The 20,899-nt window shown below is 49.3% G+C and overlaps 1 protein-coding gene across 4 annotated transcripts in view; it reads left to right on the forward strand.

Annotated features, from left to right (window-relative positions):
* LOC147733584 (protein regulator of cytokinesis 1-like) overlaps positions 1 to 20,899 on the forward strand; it is a 544,834-nt gene that overhangs the window by 43,489 nt on the left and 480,446 nt on the right. For all 4 annotated transcript variants that reach the window (XM_086958174.1, XM_086958175.1, XM_086958173.1 and 1 more), the window contains exons 3-4: positions 4,719 to 4,841; positions 7,467 to 7,700. In XM_086958174.1, coding sequence (XP_086814300.1) covers positions 4,719 to 4,841; positions 7,467 to 7,700 — 357 coding nt within the window. The remainder of the gene's footprint in view (positions 1 to 4,718; positions 4,842 to 7,466; positions 7,701 to 20,899) is intronic.

Raw genomic sequence — 20,899 nt, forward strand, 5'->3', positions numbered from 1 at the left:
GCTCTACAAACGTGTCAGCCTAACTTAGACAGACGTGTGCATCTGGTGGGCCGATCAAATTTCAAATAGCAGAGATTATGTCAAGCTTTCGAGAGGCAACCCTCCCTCCCATGTAAACCCAAAGAATTAGCAGTGTGGAGAAGACTATCGCCAGTGAAATACAATATTAAGAGATCGGGAGTTCTGTCGGCGTCTTCCTCCTTTCAAAAACATCACTTCTACCATGGCTTTCTCGCATCGACTATGGCAATGCCATTCTCAGCGGAATTCCCAGGATCCACCTCGCACCGCTTAAATCTGTGCTGTACCTTGCAGCTAGGCTTACCTCAGACTGCAAGCGATTCGACCACATCTCCCCTACCCTTAAAATCCTTAAATGGCTCCCCAATTGAAGGTAGATCCATGTACAAAACAGCCTGCATTACACACAAAATTCTCCATAATAATACACCGACCTACCTCGCTAACAAACTCACAAAAGCCGGTTGCTCCCGTTCCCTGAGAAGCACAAACACCTTCCTTCTTATCCCCCACCCCCTTCAAAAAAAGAAAACCACCCAGTCTTGGTCCTTTTCCGGCAACGCTCCATGCATTTGGAATGCCCTTCCGACTGACCTTCGTTGCAACCCTTCCTACCCTTGCTTCAAAAAAGAACTCAAACTACATCTCCTCAATAAATATTGGGGACCATAATCCATATCTGCCATCTTCCACTGGCCACATCCGCCCTCTCTTCTTTTCAGCCTTACTTCGCCCTTCCTCCTCGTCACTTCCACCTCCCCTGTTTACCACCTTCACTCCTCCCTGCACCCCCACCTCCCTTGTCCTCCGTCTGCCCTCATTTCTGCCCCTCCTCCTCTCGTCCTTAAAAACCCAATCTGACCACCAACTTCCTATACTCCTCTGCAATTTTCCGGCTCTCTTTTCAATGTATCCCTGGTTATTTTTGATAATCACATCTCCCACTTTTCGGTGTTCTTATTTCCCATATTTATCATTTTGAAATATGTCTGGCGGAGACTTATGTTTGTTTATACTCATTTATGCTATGTATGACACATGTCTTACTGACCTTCTTGTCTCAAAGATGTAAAGCGCTCTGATACCCCAGGGTCCAGCCAGCGCTATATAAAACCTATAAATAAATAAACATGTAACATGATCTCAACAATACTGTCTTCAACATCTGAGGTGGCGCCAGTAGATTTGTGTCGTTTTTGCAAAGTCTTAGCATATGCCATTGCTTGCTTAGGATTTGCAAAGATCTTCCCTCCCTTGAAGTCACCAATACGAAGCCTCGCTGGATATAACATGGCGTAAGGTATCTCCTCGTTGAAGCAGACGCTTTACAGTTTGATATTCCTTCAGTGCCGACTGCACTTGCGTGGTGAAGTCAGGATAGAATGAGAGCTGGTTGTTGTGATAAATGATCTTGCCCTTCTGCCTTGTGATGCGCAACACCGTATCTCGGTCTCTGTAGTTCAACAGTCTTATGATTATAGGCCGTGGTGGAGTACCAGGAGGCGGGCGAGCCGCCAGCGAGCGGTGGGCCTGCTCCACAGCGAACATAGGGGACAGGTCATCTGTGCCGCAGATCTCCTGCAACATGGTCTCGACATAATCTTCCAGCTGCCCCGCATTGGTCGTCACCGGCAAACCCAGCACGCGAATATTATTGCGTCTCGACCTCGCTTCGATGTCCTAATTCTTAGCCTGGATAACTGCCAAGAGCTTAGCCATCTCCGATGTCTTTTCTGCAACCTGCTGTAGCCCATCTTCTGTGTCAGTAATTCTCTGTTCGGCTTCTCCTAACCTCATAGCCTGCTTATCCAGCTTTGCCGAAAATTGGTCTGTGCCCATTGAGGGCCTCTATTTTCCCATCTATCGCCTGGAGGCTTGCTTGTATTGCAGCCAAAAATGTTTCCAGTATGGAGGGGCCCTGCGAGGCGGTATCTTGGTCTGCATCAGAGGTATTGGAGTCGGTCTGTTTACTGCCTTGCGGAGTTCAAATGTCAGCTTGGGCTGTGATTTGTGTCGTTTGCCCATTTTGTTTCCACGGGACAGTAGTCCCAGCAGTGACTTCCTCAAGCGGCGCAGGCAGAAGGGCTATCTTCCCAAGCACGTGTTGAAACTCAGCAGGCCTCTCAGTTCGGTCACTGACTGCACTATTCCCACAACTCACTTTCCACGCACCCTCCCACTGCACCTTATATGCTCTGTCTCTGTGTGTGGCACAGTAAATTCAGGTCACTAGGTTGCTCTAGCCCCCGTGCGCAGGTGTGATCTCCCCATATGCCCCCGGTATGGTGAGGAGGAGAGCTCTGCCCAGCGTCCGCACACAGTGCCTAGGTGGTGGATCGGTATGGCTTCAGCAGCACAGCCTGCACTTAATTGCACTACAGTGTACAGCCCGAATGAAAAGTTCTTTTAAATGTCTGTGATGCTGTCTGTACGTATCTATAGCAGGGTGATGGGGAGAGGGAATGCGGCCTCCAACGACGTGCGCAGTGCTCGTAGTAATAGCCCTGTGCAAAGCAGTCTCCACCACAGCATTCGTGTTTGCACGCACCTTTTGCCTGCCTTACAAGCATGAGTAGGGTCTCTCGTTCCGGCTTCTGCTATTAGCCGATCCTCCAGCGCCGGCCTGCTCACGGCCTGTCAGGTACCGCAAAGCCGGCCGCTCGCATGTCAGAGCAGCCCGGCCGCTACAGCCCTCCGCCGTGTCGTCAAACTCTAGGCACACTCCGACCCCGGCCCGACCGGGTCTGTGGGGGGTGGAGGGGAGCTCACTCACCAGCTGCTCGCAGTCTCACCGCCGATGCTCTCCAGTGACTTTGTCTGGGGGGTTGCGGGGGGCCTCCCAGTCCTGTTTCACCTTGCTACGGGATGTAGGGTGCTCGGCGGCCGGTATTACCGGAGTCGATTTTTCCATGCGGTGGCTCCGCGTTACCTCACAATTCTATCGATACAGGAAGGAGGGGAGCACCCTCGATGTGGTCTCGCCTGAGGATGTATCGGCTGGCACGTTATGGGCAGGATATTACAGGATTTCTTGCGGCGGCCGGCAGAGCTCTACTGTGCTGCCATCTTGCTGTGCGCCAAGCCACGCCCCTCCGCATCCCAGATAGACCCATTCTGGTGTTTAACAGATCAAGTAAGTTCTCGTGTTTGACAGTGTCAAATGCTGAGGAGAGATCAAGAAGGATGAGGAGGGAGGAATCGTTCTGATCTAGGATTTGAAGAGCATCATCAATTATGTGTGTCATAGCAGTTTCAGTACTGTGCCCTGCTTGCAGAAAACGGGCGGGAAAACTTAGGTGGGCTAGGAGATGTGCCCACCTCTGCCAACTCCACCCCTCAGGTGGAAGAGGCAAAGTTGAGCAAATTTTTCAGTCTCCATCTTGAAGATGAGTCGAGTCCTCTAATCAGGGCTAGGTCTATGCCCCCTTCCACAGGAGGGTGTCTTATCTGATGTAGTCACCCTTGGTAATGTGCCCATTCGCTCTACCTGCTACTCCCCTAAATTTAGTATTTAGGTGGCTCCCCCCGGACCTAGAAATTAGTTACCTACAATCTAAGAAGGACTAAGAAGACCCCGTGCAGCGTAGCCTGAAGACTACTGACTTAGCCCCGGCCGTACCGGCCTGTCTCTAGCTTCCAAGTCCCTGCATGAAGACTCCTGTCCTTCAGCCAGTGGTTCTGTCCCCAAGAAACCAACACAAAGGACTCCGGTGGCCTGCTAATCCAAGAGTCCTGCCCACTCTGTACCAAACGCCTCTGGCCCGTGTCTAGGTGGCCCACTGACCCAGAACAGATTCCCTAACAATCCTGACCTCAAGTCCAGCGTTGGCTGACCCCACCTGAACTCCACGACGACACCTGCAGCTTGAATCCAGAGGCTCTCCTGGACCCCGACTGGCTCCATTAACAAGACTTTGACATCTGAAGACATCCCTACACTAGAGTCCCCTGGGCCTTAGTGAGCTGAAAGTCTTTGCTCCTATGACCCCCTACATCTCTACTTAACTCTGCTGTCTTCGGTCTACATCCTCCAATCCCCGAAGTGACTGCTACAGCCTATTGGTTGAAAGCGGAATCTCCTTTGAAAATCATTGGACACCTGATGCGGAAATTGCACCCTACACATACCTGTATGTTTGTTGCCTTGTGGCCCCATCTGTGCCTACTCTTAACTTCCAAAGCTTGGCCCCTGCAACCGATCTACTTACCTGCAAGCATTATGGCTTTGAGCAACCCCTGGCTCCAATGAAACTCATTTTGCCGAACTCAGATCTTTGACTCTGTACCCGTCTGCCCCTGTGTCTCTGGTGTTGCAGTGTTGGTAAATGTCAATGAAAGACAAATTATCTGTCATAGAGCTTGAAATGGCAGGTGCAGGTAACAGAAGCAAGTTCAGAAAGAAGTGGAGGGACCCATGATTAGTACTAGATAGAACGGATGCCACCTGTGGAAGGGTGGTAGGTGGAAATTAGCTAGATAAGTGAAGAACAAGCCTTAAGGCGGTGTAATGGAAAAGCAAGGAAACGCTTGGTTGGGGTATTTCTAGTTGAGAAACTGTATGGTTGGGTTAGTATACTTTTTAAAAAAAAAAATTTTATTGGTGTCCCATTCTTTATTATGCATGTGAAAGATTGTTAGTTTTCTTTGTGATCTTCGTCACAACTCATAATTTTCTGTTTCCCACTTTGAACGTTAAGGGACTTTTGGATATGATGATTGCAGAAGAAGAGTCCCTAAAAGAGCGCCTTATCACAAGCATTGATGTATGTCGTAGAGAGCTGGACGTGCTGTGCCGTGAACTCATGCTGCCATCATTTGAAGTAAGCTCTAAAAGAAACCTTTCAGGCTACTAGATTTTACGGTTTAAGACTCATGGCTCCTTTGATCATTGTTGCTTGGCGCCTTGTCATGTAAATGTTCTTTGGTTTTGCCATTTATATTGCAATGACTCTGAATGAGTGTTTGTCGGCGTACTCACCAACACATAAAGTTGTCTCAAACTGAGCAGTGCATAATGGAAACTTGGATACATACCTTTTAGGTCTTGCATACAGACAATTAACCTATTTATTGTCGAAGCCAATCTCTATCTCTGTTCCCTGCTCCTTATTGTTTTTCTTGCCTATTCTTGTGTTTGTCCCACCCCTTGAGTATTCCTTCTTTACTTAATTTATGGCTGGATGACTTGTATCCTTTCTTTGCTGAAAAGGGCTATTTTATTCCCCCACTTTTTTCTACGTCCACCCAATTCCCTCACTCCCAGCCCTCCATGTTTTCCAGTTACTCCCCCTCTTGTTCCCTTTCCACCCTTGCCGTAATATTTTCTTTCAATCACTTGTACGAGAGAATGACGGCTGCACACTGCTTCCAGGCTGCTAGCTTCCCAATTGGAATTGCTGACCATTGCTCTCAGTCCCTTTCCTTCTTGGTTTATTTATTTTTTTGGTTTATTGTAATTCCTGTGCTCTGCTTCCTAGCAGTTTGCTTCTCTGATCTTGAATTTACCATTTTATAATTACTTTAAATCATCTAGGATTGGTATATTAAAATGCTGATGGTGTCATGTGTGGATATTTCGAATGGGCATTTTTGGGTGACTTTTCTTATAGCTAAGAAGCTTGTCCAGATGGCTGACCTTGCATGGCTGCATGTGTTTTTGGGAGAGTTTTATGATGCGCGAACTAGACTCCAAGGTATCAGAGTTCTTTACATGAGCACCAGTTTCGTAACAGACGGCACATTCATTTTTAGGTCTCGGCCTAGCGTACTCTGCGCAGCAGTGTCGCGCAGCTGAGATTTTATGTTTACAAGTATGGAGGCTTGAACCCTTCCCTCTTCTCCATTGGCTGGCTTCCTAAATGGAGGCCAGCCATTGGAGGAGAGGGAGTCTCTCCGTTCAAGTCCCGTTTTTTCGGATTCGGGGGCGTGTTTTTTGCAGTTTTTAACTCCGTGCCGTCATCCGTCACTCAACAGCAAAAACCACGCCCACGAATGTGAAAATGGCCGCGCTTTTCTGACTCTATTTCTGCTTGACCGCTGCTGAAGGAAGTCAAGAAGCTGCCGAGTCCTCTGAGTGCTCACTTTTCTTGCCTCTCCTTGTTGTGCGTCTGCTCCCTCGTTGGTTGTGCGTCTGCCCCCTCGTTGGTTGTGCGTCTGCCCCCTCGTTGGTTGTGCGTCTGCCCCCTCGTTGGTTGTGCGTCTGCCCCCTCGTTGGTTGTGCGTCTGCCCCCTCGTTGGTTGTGCGTCTGCCCCCTCGTTGGTTGTGCGTCTGCCCCCTCGTTGGTTGTGCGTCTGCCCCCTCGTTGGTTGTGCGTCTGCCCCCTCGTTGGTTGTGCGTCTGCCCCCTCGTTGGTTGTGCGTCTGCCCCCTCGTTGGTTGTGCGTCTGCCCCCTCGTTGGTTGTGCGTCTGCCCCCTCGTTGGTTGTGCGTCTGCCCCCTCGTTGGTTGTGCGTCTGCCCCCTCGTTGGTTGTGCGTCTGCCCCCTCGTTGGTTGTGCGTCTGCCCCCTCGTTGGTTGTGCGTCTGCCCCCTCGTTGGTTGTGCGTCTGCCCCCTCGTTGGTTGTGCGTCTGCCCCCTCGTTGGTTGTGCGTCTGCCCCCTCGTTGGTTGTGCGTCTGCCCCCTCGTTGGTTGTGCGTCTGCCCCCCCCCCTGTTTGTGCGTCTGCCCCCCCCCCCTGTTTGTGCGTCTGCCCCCCCCCCCTGTTTGTGCGTCTGCCCCCCCCCTGTTTGTGCGTCTGCCCCCCCCCTGTTTGTGCGTCTGCCCCCCCCTGTTTGTGCGTCTGCCCCCCCCCCCCCCCTGTTTGTGCGTCTGCCCCCCCCCCCCCTGTTTGTGCGTCTGCCCCCCCCCCCCCCTGTTTGTGCGTCTGCCCCCCCCCCCCCTGTTTGTGCGTCTGCCCCCCCCCCCCCTGTTTGTGCGTCTGCCCCCCCCCCCTGTTTGTGCGTCTGCCCCCCCCCTGTTTGTGCGTCTGCCCCCCCCCTGTTTGTGCGTCTGCCCCCCCCCCCCCGGTTGTGCGTCTGCCCCCCCCCCCCTTGGTTGTGCGTCTGCCCCCCCTTCCCCCCCCCCCTGTTGGTTGTGCGTCTGCCCCCCCTTGTTGGTTGTGCGTCTGCCCCCCCCCCCCTGCTATTGGCATTGTATATGACAATGCCATTTATTTATGTTTTAAAAACAAACATTAATAAAATGTCATGAGCAATGCCAATAGCTCTAACTTTAATTATGCCGGGACCATTGCAGTGTAAATGCTTGTTTTTGTTGGGCACAGGGACTAAGTGTTTTGCCCAGAATCACAGGATGTTGAGTCCCTGCCGAGTTTCAAACCCATGTGTTGTGACCTAACCTAAGGCTATCTTGAAATAATTTTATGCACTCTTATCCCCCTTCTTATTGTAAAAGTGGAGTAAGTAAAAATTTTAAAAGCCCTTGTAACGTTAATTTCCGTTTTCTAGACAGATGATGATCAAACTATCCTTCAACTGGAAAAAGACTTGCGCACCAGGGTTGAAGTCCTGTTAAAACAGAAGAAGGAGAGACAGACTGAGCTGACCATCCTGAGGCAAAGAGATGAAGAATTGTGTAATATTTTGTGTGCATCACTTTATTTCATTGATGATCAAGCTGTCCCTAGTTTGGATGATCTAGACCAATATAGACGCCACTTGGCATCAATGGCTGAAGAGCAGGTACATTTCTTTTTCTTTGTCCTTGCCTTAGAAACTTTGTCTAGTTTTATTAATCTTCTGCATCTTCTGTTTTTAGGTTTGTCCTGCAGTGGCAAATACTGTAGTCTATATTTTGTTTATTTATTTTTTTGTCAGCCTCTTTTAGCATTTGGCATCTTTTGCTGTGGAGCCTTCAGCCATTGCTTTGATGTAATGTGAATACATTATTGCATCAGCCCACAAGAGAATTTTTGACTCGCTGTTTTTCTATTGACTGTTTGGGTGTGTCCTCCTGACTCCATCGAATGCTTAAAGCACTCTTTTATTGTCAGAAATCGGTCAGCAAGTGGCTTGTTCGGAGTGAGTGCAAGCAATAATCTCCATGGGATGCTACGATCCAACCGGGCCATAACACTTTAATTCTATAACCTTCTACATGGGTTGTATGCAGAAAATCTTTTTGTTTTTTTACTCTGCTGCAGGCTTTCAATCTTTACTCATGGTTCAAAATGCAAGCCATTAGTGCTGCAAGGCAAACAAGGATTTGCAAAGCCAATCGTTTTGACATTTTCACCTTATGCTAGACCAATCTACACAGCATGCAAACATCAAATCGGTTCACTTTGATTTAGTTATTATGTCTAGCCATAGACACCATACGCTATTTGGCAGGAGTCCTGTTAGTACAATATTTCATTGGCATTACAAAAGCCCTTTTTAGCTATTGGCTTATCTCCTATCACGTCGAACTGATGTCCCCTTGCATGGTCCTCTTCTGATCTTTTCTTTTTTTATCCGTTGGGTCTGGATGTAAGATCGATAGCGCGTGATCCGCGACTGTAGGGTTATGAAGGAGAGGGACAAGATACAGGGGGCCTGGTAGAAGGCGAAAATCTAGACCGAGCAGACAATACAAAGAATCACAAAATGGGTTATGGACGCAGGGTTTTTCATTGAACCTGGGTTGCAATGGATCGAAAATACTCTTTAGGTTTTTCCCCAAGTACCACCATATGCTCTCACAGAAAGACAAGAACAGGATGAGCATACTGTGCCTGCCAAAGTACAAGAAGTCAAAAGGTGGCAAGCTTGCAGGGGAACTCGAGCCGTGGGCGTCTGGTGCAGAGTGGTGCAAAATCGCTAAACAGCATGTATCTGGATTCTGTGGGTGAGTCTGTTTCCCGTGCGCACCGGACTTGCTCAACAGTCTTTAAGATGGTGCAGGACAGGCCCTCTGGGCTCTGAGGGGCTTTTGGTCACACCGGGGTTCCGATGTAGGCAGGTCTGAGTTGGGACAGGCCAATGGGTCCCTTCCTTGTGGCAAGTACCCCCCTATTATGCCATCCTCCAGTGGGAGGGGAGCATGAGCTTCTTCCTCATTGGCTAGGTCTGTCTCCTCATCTTCAAGATGGAGGGGACTGAGAGGTGAGCTTTTGCTCTCCTCCACCACCTGAGGGGTGGGGGTTGGCAAGGGTGGGCACACCTTTCCTGACGATTCTTCTCCCCAAAGTTGAGGCCAGAACCAGTGGGAGCCAGTTGCTGCGGGCAGCAAAAGGCAGGGATAGCTTCGAAAGGCAGTGGGCCTTTGAAGCTTCCTCTTCGTGGATCCAGCCCATCCTGGGGGAGGTGGCATGACCCCTCTGCCCAGGATGGGCTTAGTTTCGGGACCCAAAAAGCAGAGGCTCTCCAGCCATGGGTTCAGAAACCTGTCTTATGGTGGCAGTGGCGTAACAAAACTTGAGGGGGCCCCCCAGCGAAGTACATAGAGGGCCCCCCGCCCCCCGGCACACCACCTACCACTTCGCACCACAGCCCAAAAATCTGATCTATTTTGATTTGAAACCTCCAACACTTAATGAAATGCTTCTATATTGTCTTGATCAAAGTTCTAAAAAGAAAGTGGGAAACACTCAACATATAATACCCTATTTGTAACATTATTATTTGAAGGTTTTATATAGCGCGAACAAGATCTTTGCAGATATCAGAGCGCTTTACATCAAGCACAAGTAAAACAGGGGGTAGGAAAAACAAGAGCGGTTAACAACGGCAAGATGGCCGGCGGAGCAGGAGCTTGCTAAGAGCTCCCGGTGCTTGGGATCCCACTTGTTGGATTTATCCCTGTCAGCACCCACCGCTCCGTGGAAACCGACTACATAAGAGTAATAAGATTAACCAGCATACTTTTATTTTTATTTTTATTCCTTCTCGTCTCTCAATCCGGAGATCGCCTCCATCGCGCTGCTGGACTGTGCAGCTGAAGCCCCGGGAGCCTGCCGAGCCTCCTTTTTCACTGCGGACGAGTGCTGCGACCGGCAGAGGAGCCCCTGCGGCGTCGGATGTCAGAGAGGCCGCCTCCCGCCGCTTCATGGATGAGGACACAGGCTGTGGTGCCGGGAACCCGACAACCCCGCTGCACCGGAGCATTTGAGAGCTGTTTTTTGGTGCCGGGAACCGGGAACCTGACCACCGCGCTGCACCGGAGCACTTGTGAGCTGTTTTTGGTGCCGGGAACCGGGAACCCGCCCACCCCGCTGCACCGGAGCATTTGAGAGCTGTTTTTGGGCTAACTGCACCGGAGGATCAAGAGAGGCCCCCCCACCCCTCCCGCCCGCTTCAAGGCGCTGGTCGCTGAGTGCTCTGCCTGGCCGTGACGAGGCCACGAAGACGGACCCCTCCCGCCCGCTCCACAGCACCGGAGGATCGAGAGAACCCCCTCCCCCCCCCCCCCCCCCCCCCCCTCCCGCCTGCTTCAAGGCGCTGGACGCTAAGTGCTCTGCCTGGCCGGGACGGGGCCACGAAGACGGACCCCTCCCGTCCGCTCCACAGCACCGGAGGGTCGAGAGAACCCCCCCCCCCCCCCCCCTCCCGCCTGCTTCAAGGCGCTGGTAGAGGCCACGAAGACGGACCCCTCCCGCCCGACCCACAGCACTGGAGGATCAAAAGAGCCCACCCCCCTCCCGCCCGACTCAAGGCGCTGGTCGAGGCCACGAAAACGGAGACGGACCCCGCCCGCCCCACAGCACCGGAGGGTTGAGTGAAGCCCACCCCTCCCGCCCGCTTCAAGGCGCTGGTTGCTGGGTGCCTGCCTGGCCGGAACCGCTGGGTGATCGATCGGATTGAGGCCATGAGAGCGCCCCCGGAGGTGTGGCGCCACTGACCGGTGTAGCAGATGAAATGAGCCCTGGGAAACAAGATCTAGGGGGCCGTCAGGAGCCTGCCCCCACCGGCACCGGGCATGGATTCTCGCTGAGGAGTCACCCCACCGCTCAGGAAACACAGGTTTGGAATTCTGGAGGTAGTCAGTTTGAGCTCACCCTGGAAGGTTTGGAGCCCTGCGGCAAAAAACGCACAGCTCACATACAACTGCCTTGAGACACTGAATCTGCAAAACCCTGCTGGCAAGCCTAACACGCTTATGGAGGCATAAGGTATTTATTTCAGCCCACCCGACTGCTCACATTTTTAACTACCTCCTTGTTGCAATATGGCTGGAGCCATTAAACTGCACACATTTTTAAGCTACCTCCTTTGTGCAAAATGGCTGGGGCCATAAAACTGTAGACATAAATCCCCTCCGGTATCCAGATGGCCGCGAGGCTCCCCAGTTTGCCTCCCCCTCGCATGACCAACAGAAATAGAGATAAGACTCCCTTCCAGCAAGCTATGAGCAGTGCACAATGTACACCACTTGGCGCTTCCACGTCTGACTATGATAATGTCTGCCTTTCATAGTGGTACTATATTATATTACTATACCCCTTACTGTATCCAGCACTTTTCACTTTATCTGCACCTGTAATGCACCGATTACTACCTCATATATCTGTGCCGTTTATAGTGGTATTATATTTTTATATTCCTAATTGTATCCTGCACCGAGGGCTACCTCATATATTTTTGCAGTTTATTGTGGTTTTATACTCCTAACTGTATCTTGCACCTCATATATCTGTGCCGTTTATAGTGGTATTATATTTTTATATTCCTAATTGCATCCTGCACCGAGGGCTACCTCATATATCATTGCAGTTTATTGTGGTTTTATATTTTTATATTCCTAATTGTATCCTGCACCGAGGGCTACCTTATAGTTTTGCCTTCAACAGTGGTATTGTATTTAGCACCACCTGTCTCATGTGACTCTTGTTATCAATTGTATCTGGCTATTGACTCATGTACCTCACATATTTTTGACTATTCACTATTCACCTTCGATTCAGGTATTTTACAGTTTGCATAGGTACTTTATTCCAGTATATTTTTAGTATTGTACGCCTACTGTATTCTGCATTTGACTTTTGTTTGCAAGTGTATTTCGCTACTGACACATACTCACTACTGTCACTTTTGATTCAGGTTTTTTACTGCCTTCATAGGCATTCTATTGTATTCCTGCATATGATTAGCATATTACGTCCACTTTATTTTGTGTGTAACCCACATCGAATTTACTGCTATTCCTGCAATATACCAATTAATTCCTCATGTAGACCTGTTCACATTGATGTAACCTGCACTCATTACACCGTTCCCTCCCGGACACACTGATTACTACTGCACATATTTTGGGTGCCCTCCGGTACCGCCCCTGTGCCAGGGAAGTTATTGTCTGCATCTATATTCCGCTCCTGCTACAACTTTTATCCCTGTTTGCGTTTGCGACTACCTCATATACCCTGGTTGTTACTTGTGTCACTATTACTCCCTGCACCCACACGCCCCTACCTATTCCGTCACCCTAACATGGAGCTCATCGGCAAGCACACATATAGAATCAACTACCCTCCCGCACTCACCAAAAACGCTGCAAAACGCTTTAAACACAATCTACTGAGGTCCCACCCTGAAACCCCCTTTGCAGACACCTACTTCTCACCGGTCAATGGTGCCGTAAACATTGATATCATCTTCCACACCACACGAAGAGCTCAATGGAGAAAAACGTTCCTCTCCTTACTCACCGTCTCCAAGGCTAGGAAATCCGCTCATGGCCGAACACTCACCATCACACCTTCCCAACTCTTCCCGGGCAGAACCACCATCACTATCTATAACAACGGGATTGTCCTTATCCAATCCACAGACAGGAACCTGGAACTACTAGACAACCTGTTCCCCACTTTCATACAACACCTCTCCAAACCACGGACCCCCACTCACAGCACTCACAGCACACACAGCACTCTCAGTCCTATCACCCTTGATTGCACAGCCCCCAATCACAACCATTCTCTCCTAGCTCAGCCCTTAAACGACACGCACCTCTCCTCTAACCCCGTCACCACAGTCATTCCTCTATTTACTGTAGCCACACCACATTCCTCATTCACAGACTCAGACCTCTCCCCCTCACACACCAGCCACACCCCCCACCCCCACCAACATCTTGACCCCCACTCATACCACAACCATTCCGCTCACCCCTGACACCACTTCCCATACCAACCACGCCGCTAATCTAGCGCAGACCCAAAACGACACGCACCTCTCCTATACCACCGGCACCTTAGCCATGCTCCCATCCACTGCTGCTACCCCACACCCCTCAATCACTGACATTGATCTTGACCCCACATACACCAGCCATACCCCCTCCCCCCATACACCAGCCCACATTCCCATTCTTTGCACCCATGACATCACAGCCCCCACCCACATCCCGCCTAATCAAGCTAAGCATCTGATCGACAAGCTCACAGATAAACCCCACCCTTTATCCCCCCCCATTCTCAGCCCTCACCTCCACTCATTAACCAACCACGCAGAACACGCCACCCCTATCTCTTCAACTACGACTCCTCAACAAAGAACGACATACAACCCCTCCTCCCCCCCCATTCTCACCCCTCACTACCGTACATGCGCCCCCTTCACCACTAATAAACGCCCATCCTCCACTCTGCACTCTCCGCGTACCACCAATACTCTCAACCACACCACCAACATCTCCCCGATGTCACCCACGCCGACCCTCCCATCCCCACCTCCAACACATCTCCCACACTGGACTGCACTACGACCTCCCTCCTCCAGCTCAAAGAAGACATGCACATCATCAAGCAACAACTACTCTGCCTATCACACTCCAGTCACCCCTCACCCAACACCCTCCACCAGATCAAACAAGACATTCACATCATCAAGCAATTACTCAGCACACATCCCAGACAGCCCGTACGCGCCTCCACCATCACCACCCCTCCCAACTGGACCTCCACCCGGGTGGCGAACTCTCGCACTCGACTCCCACCGCACTGGACCACAATCCCTGTTCACAACCGCGAAAACCGTCCCCATCGCTCCTGTAATCCTCTCTCGGACCTCGACACAATCGCCCTCCTCCGCTCCTACGACCCAGCTCCCCATAGCAATACACCCAACACTCTCACTGCCATTCCTACGATTCACTCCAATCCCCTTAGACCCCCCACACTGAACAACAGAATAGTTATCCATAGTAACCTGAGTAAAGTCCCCCTCGCTCTAGAACCCCCTTCCACCCTCGACACACCCCGTCTCAAATGCACTCTCCTCAACTGCAGATCAGCCGCGAAACACTCCTTCGCTATCGCCGATCTCATCCTAAAACTGGATCTTGACTTAATCATCATGACTGAAACATGGCTAACAGAATCTTCTACACCTATAATGGACATTCTGGTTCCCCCCAACTACCACATCACTAGACTTGACAGGACTGGCAATAAAAAAGGTGGCGGAATCGCATGTATACACAGGCGCAACCTCTCTGTCCTGAAAGTAACTTCCCCCTCCCTACCCTCCCCAACCTCCTGTGAATATATCTGCCTCGATATTATCAGTGAGGGCAAACCGATTTGCACTCTTCACGGCGTTTATCACCCACCCGGCGACAACCTTACCTTCTCCCAGCAAATCATGGATATGATCTCAACCAACTTCGGGCGACAACTCACACAAATATACCTTGGTGACTTCAACCTCCACTGGAACGATCATAATGATGCGGTGGTAAAAGGTCTGAAGAATTTCCTTAACGCCCTTGACCTCACTCAAATCTGCAATAGTCCAACTCACAAGAAAGGCTCTATCCTCGACCTTATCATCTCCAAAGAAGCCTCTATCCAACTCGAATCTATCCAACCCTGTGACTGGTCAGACCATCATATTATCACATTCTTCATCAATGAAAAAGTTAAATTTAACCCTGTTCAATCCGCCAGGCCCAAAATTTGGAAAAGAGACATGAAAAAACTAAACTCAAACTCTCTGCCCCCCAACAGCTGCAACTCCCTACTTCCTCCTACTGGCGTTAAGGACGTCCAATCCTTGACTGATCACTATCTTAATACTATGTCCTCAATAATTAATGAAGTCGCACCCCTGCAGCTAAAAAAAGCCTCCGCAAAAATCTCCAATCCCTGGTACGACGGGAGTCTCAATGACGACAGACGCGCCATGCGAATGGCAGAGCGCACCTGGAGATCAGCTCCCTCTGCACTGAACCTAAAAACCCTGAAGAGAAATGCCTACTTCAGGAAAATAAAACGCTCAAAATCAGTCTTCTTCAGCCGTCAGCTTGACCTAGCCAAAAATCGTCCGAGAAAGCTGTTTGAGCTTATCCGAACGCAATCCAAAGAACACCCCCAACCTCTCAACACTATGGGTGAAGCTCCCTCCTGCGAAGACTTCGCCTCTTTCTTTATCCAAAAAACTGACAACATAAAGAATGATCTACTCATGGATGCAAGCCGCTACCCCAAACCCCACTGCATAGCACCAACTAAACCAAAAAACAATGCCACCTGGTCAACCTTTGTCACCTACACGGAAGAAGAAATTGGCAAACTGCTCAGCACTCTGAAACCTTCCAATCACCTCACGGACCCCCTTCCTGCTAACGCTGTCAAAGTCCTTACCCCGTCGCTCCTTCCACTCTGGACTAAAATCATTAACAGCTCACTTCAACAAGGGTCCATTCCCGACTCCCTCAAAGTTGGACAAGTCACACCCTTACTAAAGAAACCTACAGCCGATCCCTCAGACCTCAACAACTACCGCCCCATCACCAACATTCCGACTCTTGCCAAACTGCTGGAAAAATGCGTACAAATACAATTGTCTAAACACATTACTCAGTTTGATCTTCTCAACTCTCATCAATCAGGGTTCAGAGCAAATCACAGTACTGAAACTGCTATGACTCACATAATCGATGACGCCCTCCAAATCCTAGATCATAACGATACCTGCCTCCTCATCCTCCTTGATCTCTCCTCCGCATTTGACACCGTCAAACATGAGAATTTACTCGAACTATTAAACACAAGAATGGGCCTATCTGGAACTGTGCTCAAATGGTTCACGTCCTTTCTGCATAACAGGTCGCAGAAATTCAAGAGCAACAACTTGATGTCCGCGCCAAGACCTGTATCGCTAGGCGTACCACAAGGATCCTCCCTATCCCCAACTTTGTTCAACCTAGTTATGGAACCTCTCACCACCTTGCTACAAGAAGCCAATGTATACTTCCACATGTATGCTGATGACACCCAACTTTATCTCAAACTTCAATCACCCATGACATCACGCTCTTGAACTCAACGATCAGCAGCACCCAATCCTGGCTGGCCGCTAATCACCTCAAACTTAATGCCCTCAAAACAGTGTTCCTTTTGATCTCACCTCCCGCGAAGATCACTACCGCACAAATGTGGCTTAAACACCTAACGGCACTCAATGTTCAACCCACCATCGTGGACTCAGCGAAATCCTTGGGCATAACACTCGACACCAATCTCAGCATGCAGGAACACATCAACAAAGCAACTAAGGGAGCAAATTACCAAATCAACACCCTTAGGAAACTTAAACCCTTCCTCCCAGCCAAAGACTTCCAAACTGCGGTACAATCACTTGTCATACCTCGAATAGAATACGGCAGCACCGCCCTCTGCGGTCTCCCCCTAGCTACTACGGCACCCATAAGAGCCTCTTTAAACGCCGCAGCGAGACTTATCACTGGATCAAAAAAACACTCACACATTTCCCCTGACTTCAAATCCCTGAACTGGCTGCCTTTTGAAGCCAGCATACACCTGAAAATCGCTTGTTTGACGCACAAGGCTGTCCACCTTAGCTCACCTAGATACCTCGCTCAGAAGCTAACGATTTCTGGAGGATCCAGAAACACTAGAGGCACAAACAATCTTTTGCTAAAGCCTAAAAGATTCCGCAAAGAAAAAACATACAAACGCTCTTTCTCAGGAATGGCCCCCAGGATTTGGAACTCACTCCCCCCTGAAATCAGACTCATCCCATCTACCATACTTTTCAAGAAAGAAGTAAAAGCGATCCTCATGGCTAAATGCACATGAACCACTACTGGGGATCAACTTCAAAGACTCAGTGCTCATCTGTACTACTTGTTCGAACCCTTTGCTTTTTTGTTTGACTTTGAAATTGACTACTTGACTGTTTATGATATCATTTCACTGTACTTTTAACACTATAGATGTATCTGTGTATATTTGCTCTTCTGCTATGTAAAGCGCTCTGATATCTGCAAAGATCTTGTTCGCGCTATATAAAACTTTCTAAATAAATAAACTTTTGAGCAAAGACTACTTATAGGAATGAGTAGCAAAATAGGGTATATACATGAGGGAGAATAGTCAATCAACCAAAACAATAATACAAGTAGACAGTCGGATAAAACGATTATTACAAGGTGAGGAGTCACAAATAGTTCCAAAGTGAAGTAAAGGTTCAGGTGAATTTAGCCATGAGGATAGCTTTCACTTCTTTCTTAAACTGTGGTGGAGGTGATAAGTCTGGTTTCTGGAGAGAGAGAGTTCCAGATCCTGGGTGCCATTCCTGAAAAGGAGCGCTTATGTTTTTTCCTTCTGGATTCTACGAGGTTTCAGAAGATTCTTTGTGCTTCTTGTGTTTCTTGAGCCACCAGAAATTGTCAGCTTCTGAGTGAGGTAGCCAGGTGAGCTGTGGTGTATAGCCCTTTGAGTCATGCACGCAATTTTCAGAAGTATTTGGGCCTCAAAAGGCAGCCAGTTTAAGGATTTTAGGTCAGGAGAAATGTGTTTTTTTTTTTTTTTTGATCCAGTGATAAGTCTCGCTGCAGCGTTCAAGGAGGCTCTCGGGGGTGCAGTTGTAGAAAGGGGGAGTCCGCAGAGGGCGACGCTACCGTAGTCTAAGCGCGGCATGACTAGGGCTTGTACTGCAGTTTGGAAGTCTTTGGCTGGGAGGAAGGGTTTAAGTTTCCTCAAAGTATTGATTTGGAAGTTAGCTCCCTTAGTTGCCTTGCTGATATGCTGTTGCATGTTGAGATTTGCGTCAAGTGTTATGCCTAGAGATTTCGCTGAGTCCACGATGGTAGGTTGGACATTGAGAGCTGTTAGGTGTTTAAGCCAGGTTTGAGTGGTTCGCGGGAGGTGAGATCAGGAGGAACTTCGTTTTCAGGGCGTTGAGTTTGAGGTGATTATCGGCAAGCCATGATTGGGTGTTTCTGAGCGTTGAGTTCAGCAATTTGATGTCTTTGGGAGATTGTAATTTCAAATATAGTTGGGTGTCGTCAGCGTACATGTGAAAGTGTACATTAGATGCTTGTAACAAGGTGGTGAGAGGTTCCATGACCAGGTTGAACAATGTTGGAGATAGGGAAGAACCTTGTGGGACGCCTAATGTTATAGGCACTGGTGAGGACATCCGGTTGTTGCTCTTGAATTTCTGGGATCTGTTATGTAAAAAGGAGGTGAACCACTTGAACAGTCCCAGATAGACCCATTCTGGTGTTTAACAACTCGAGTAAGTTCTCGTGTTTGACAGTGTCGAATACTGAGGAGAGATCAAGAAGGATGAGGAGGCAGGAATCGTTCTGATCTAGGATTTGGAGGGCGTCATCAATTATGTGTGTCTTAGCAGTTTCAGGACTGTATCCTGCTCGGATGCCTGATTGAGGGTCGAGGAGGTCAAATCGAACAATGTGTTTCGTTAACTGGAGTTGGAAACATTATTTCAACAGTTTGGCAAGGGTGGGAATGTTGGTAATGGGACGGTAATTGTTTAGGTCAGTAGGGTCAGCTGTTGGTTTCTTGAGTATAGGTGTGACTTGTCCAACTTTGAGGGAGTCGGGGATGTGTCCTTATTGAAGTGAACTGTTTTTTTTTTTTAAAACTTTATTTTTGTAGCAGGAAGTACATGGATATCTTCAGCCTTGAGCACATAAATTCCATTTTGACTCCCGTATCCATATATAGGTTAAAGCTTGTAACACGGCCTTTAAGCCCACAACCCGGGGGTCGGGTGGCGCATTCTTAACCAGTCACCAAAAACATGCCATATAATTATCCGTGCAGGCTTCCCGTGTCACGTCAAATCCCTGCTTTTTATAGTTTTCTCCCTTCCCTCCCCCCCAACTGTGTTCTGTAGAACCAAGAAAACATTCCCCAACGTGTAGATTGCCACATCATACCTTTCGTTGCACCCTAAGAAAGGGTTCCCCTTCCCCACATTCGGAGTCTCACACTGCTCCGAACCCTCCCTCCCGACAGCCTTCCACATAGCATGACATTGCTCCTCTCGTGCGTAGCCCCGTGGCGCTACTCCCTTCCTCTATGTCGTTGCAGAATCATGTCCAGTCCCAAACCTGTTCGTTGCCCACGTTGGACCGCCTATCACACTTTACTGTCCCCCTTCAAGACCATGATATTGTCTCCACTTTGCCCACACTTTTCGAAATTTCCTGGGGCAACCTCTGGACTTATGTCACCCTTTCTGCCACCATGTAGAGATCCAGGCCCCTCCTCCATTCCTCCACCTCTGGTGTCTCTGCGGCACCCCAATGTTTCGCGATGTCCCTCTTAGCCACCACTAGCGCCAGCACTAGGAAGATGAGTAGCGGGCGTGGCAGGTCTACCTCATTTGTCATGCCCAACAATGCCAACTTGGGGTCCCTTACCAATTCCACACCCAAGACTTCCCCTAATTCCATGAAGATGTGTGCCCAGTATATTTGTATCTTGTCGCAAAGGGAAACATCATTTACAACGATGTCTTTTCCACGCTTGACGTTTTTAACGATCCACTTACCCCGCAAATGTCTCATCAACGAGGGAGCCTTCAACGACCGTCTTGACCACGAAAGTACGTTCAGCGTGGGTTGGGGGGAGACGTGGTATTCCGTCCAGTCGTGCTGGGGAGGCTAGGGGAGGGTTGGGAGGGGGCCTAGGGGGGCTGGGGGGGGTCTCCCCCCCCCCCCCCAAAAAAAATAACAGCAATTAAGGAGCGAGTTAGATAAATAAAAAAAACGCTCTGTGGAATTAATGAAGTAAAAGGAATGACCCTCCCCCAAAGACGTGCAGTGTACGTAAAAAAAGTCCTTTTTTTATTTTAGAAGACGTGTTTTGACGCTTGTTTCCATGGTAGATGGAAGTAAGGGGCTTCTGGAGAAAGACGTGCAGGTAAGACGTTTCTACCGTGGTACAATCCTTCGTTGTAAATTCCAGCGTGGTAAAGCCACTTGCGATGTAAAATTCGCATGGTAATGCCATGCGTGGAACTTGTAATAGTTGAAAAATCATATATTCGTCGCAAACATGTGGTGTGGTAAAAATCTCCCTGCTGCTGCTGGCACCTGAGACCCGTTATTTTCCCTGTCTTAAGGAGACGTACTCTATCGAAGTACGTCCGGTGCAGAACATTTAACTGAATAAGTGACAACCTGGACTTGATCGCTACCTCCCGGGGGTGCATCAGGACTATCTCCCAGTCTCGGTCCTCCATCTCCCCCACATCTGCCTCCCAGATCCCCCTCAATTTCCTTAAGTCACCTAGCATGTTAGTTAGTGTCTTGTATGTGAGGGAGACCGCCTGGTGTACCATTTGTTCCTGAAGGAGCCTACCTTCTAGTGGGGCGTATTCCGGTATGTCCGTGAGTGTGATATTCTGCGCCCTCCATGCATGTGCCAACTGGGTGTGTTTAAAAAGTTGTGAACGATGCAGTCCAAATTCCGCCTGTAGCATGTTGAATGATTTCAATTCTCCCTTGTATATCGCATCCCCAATATGTGAGATACCTATGTCGTCCCATCTTTGGAATCCCTTCAGTTTTTGTAATTCTGGCAGCCATTGGCACTGCTATAGCGGCGTCTGTCTAGTCCATTTCCCTGCCCATCCCATACGTTTCGTAGCTCGTGTCCATGCCCGCAGTGTGATCAATGTTG

The sequence above is a fragment of the Lissotriton vulgaris genome, chromosome 2_1 (assembly GCF_964263255.1).
Source record: "Lissotriton vulgaris chromosome 2_1, aLisVul1.2, whole genome shotgun sequence".
Lineage (NCBI taxonomy): Eukaryota > Metazoa > Chordata > Amphibia > Caudata > Salamandridae > Lissotriton > Lissotriton vulgaris.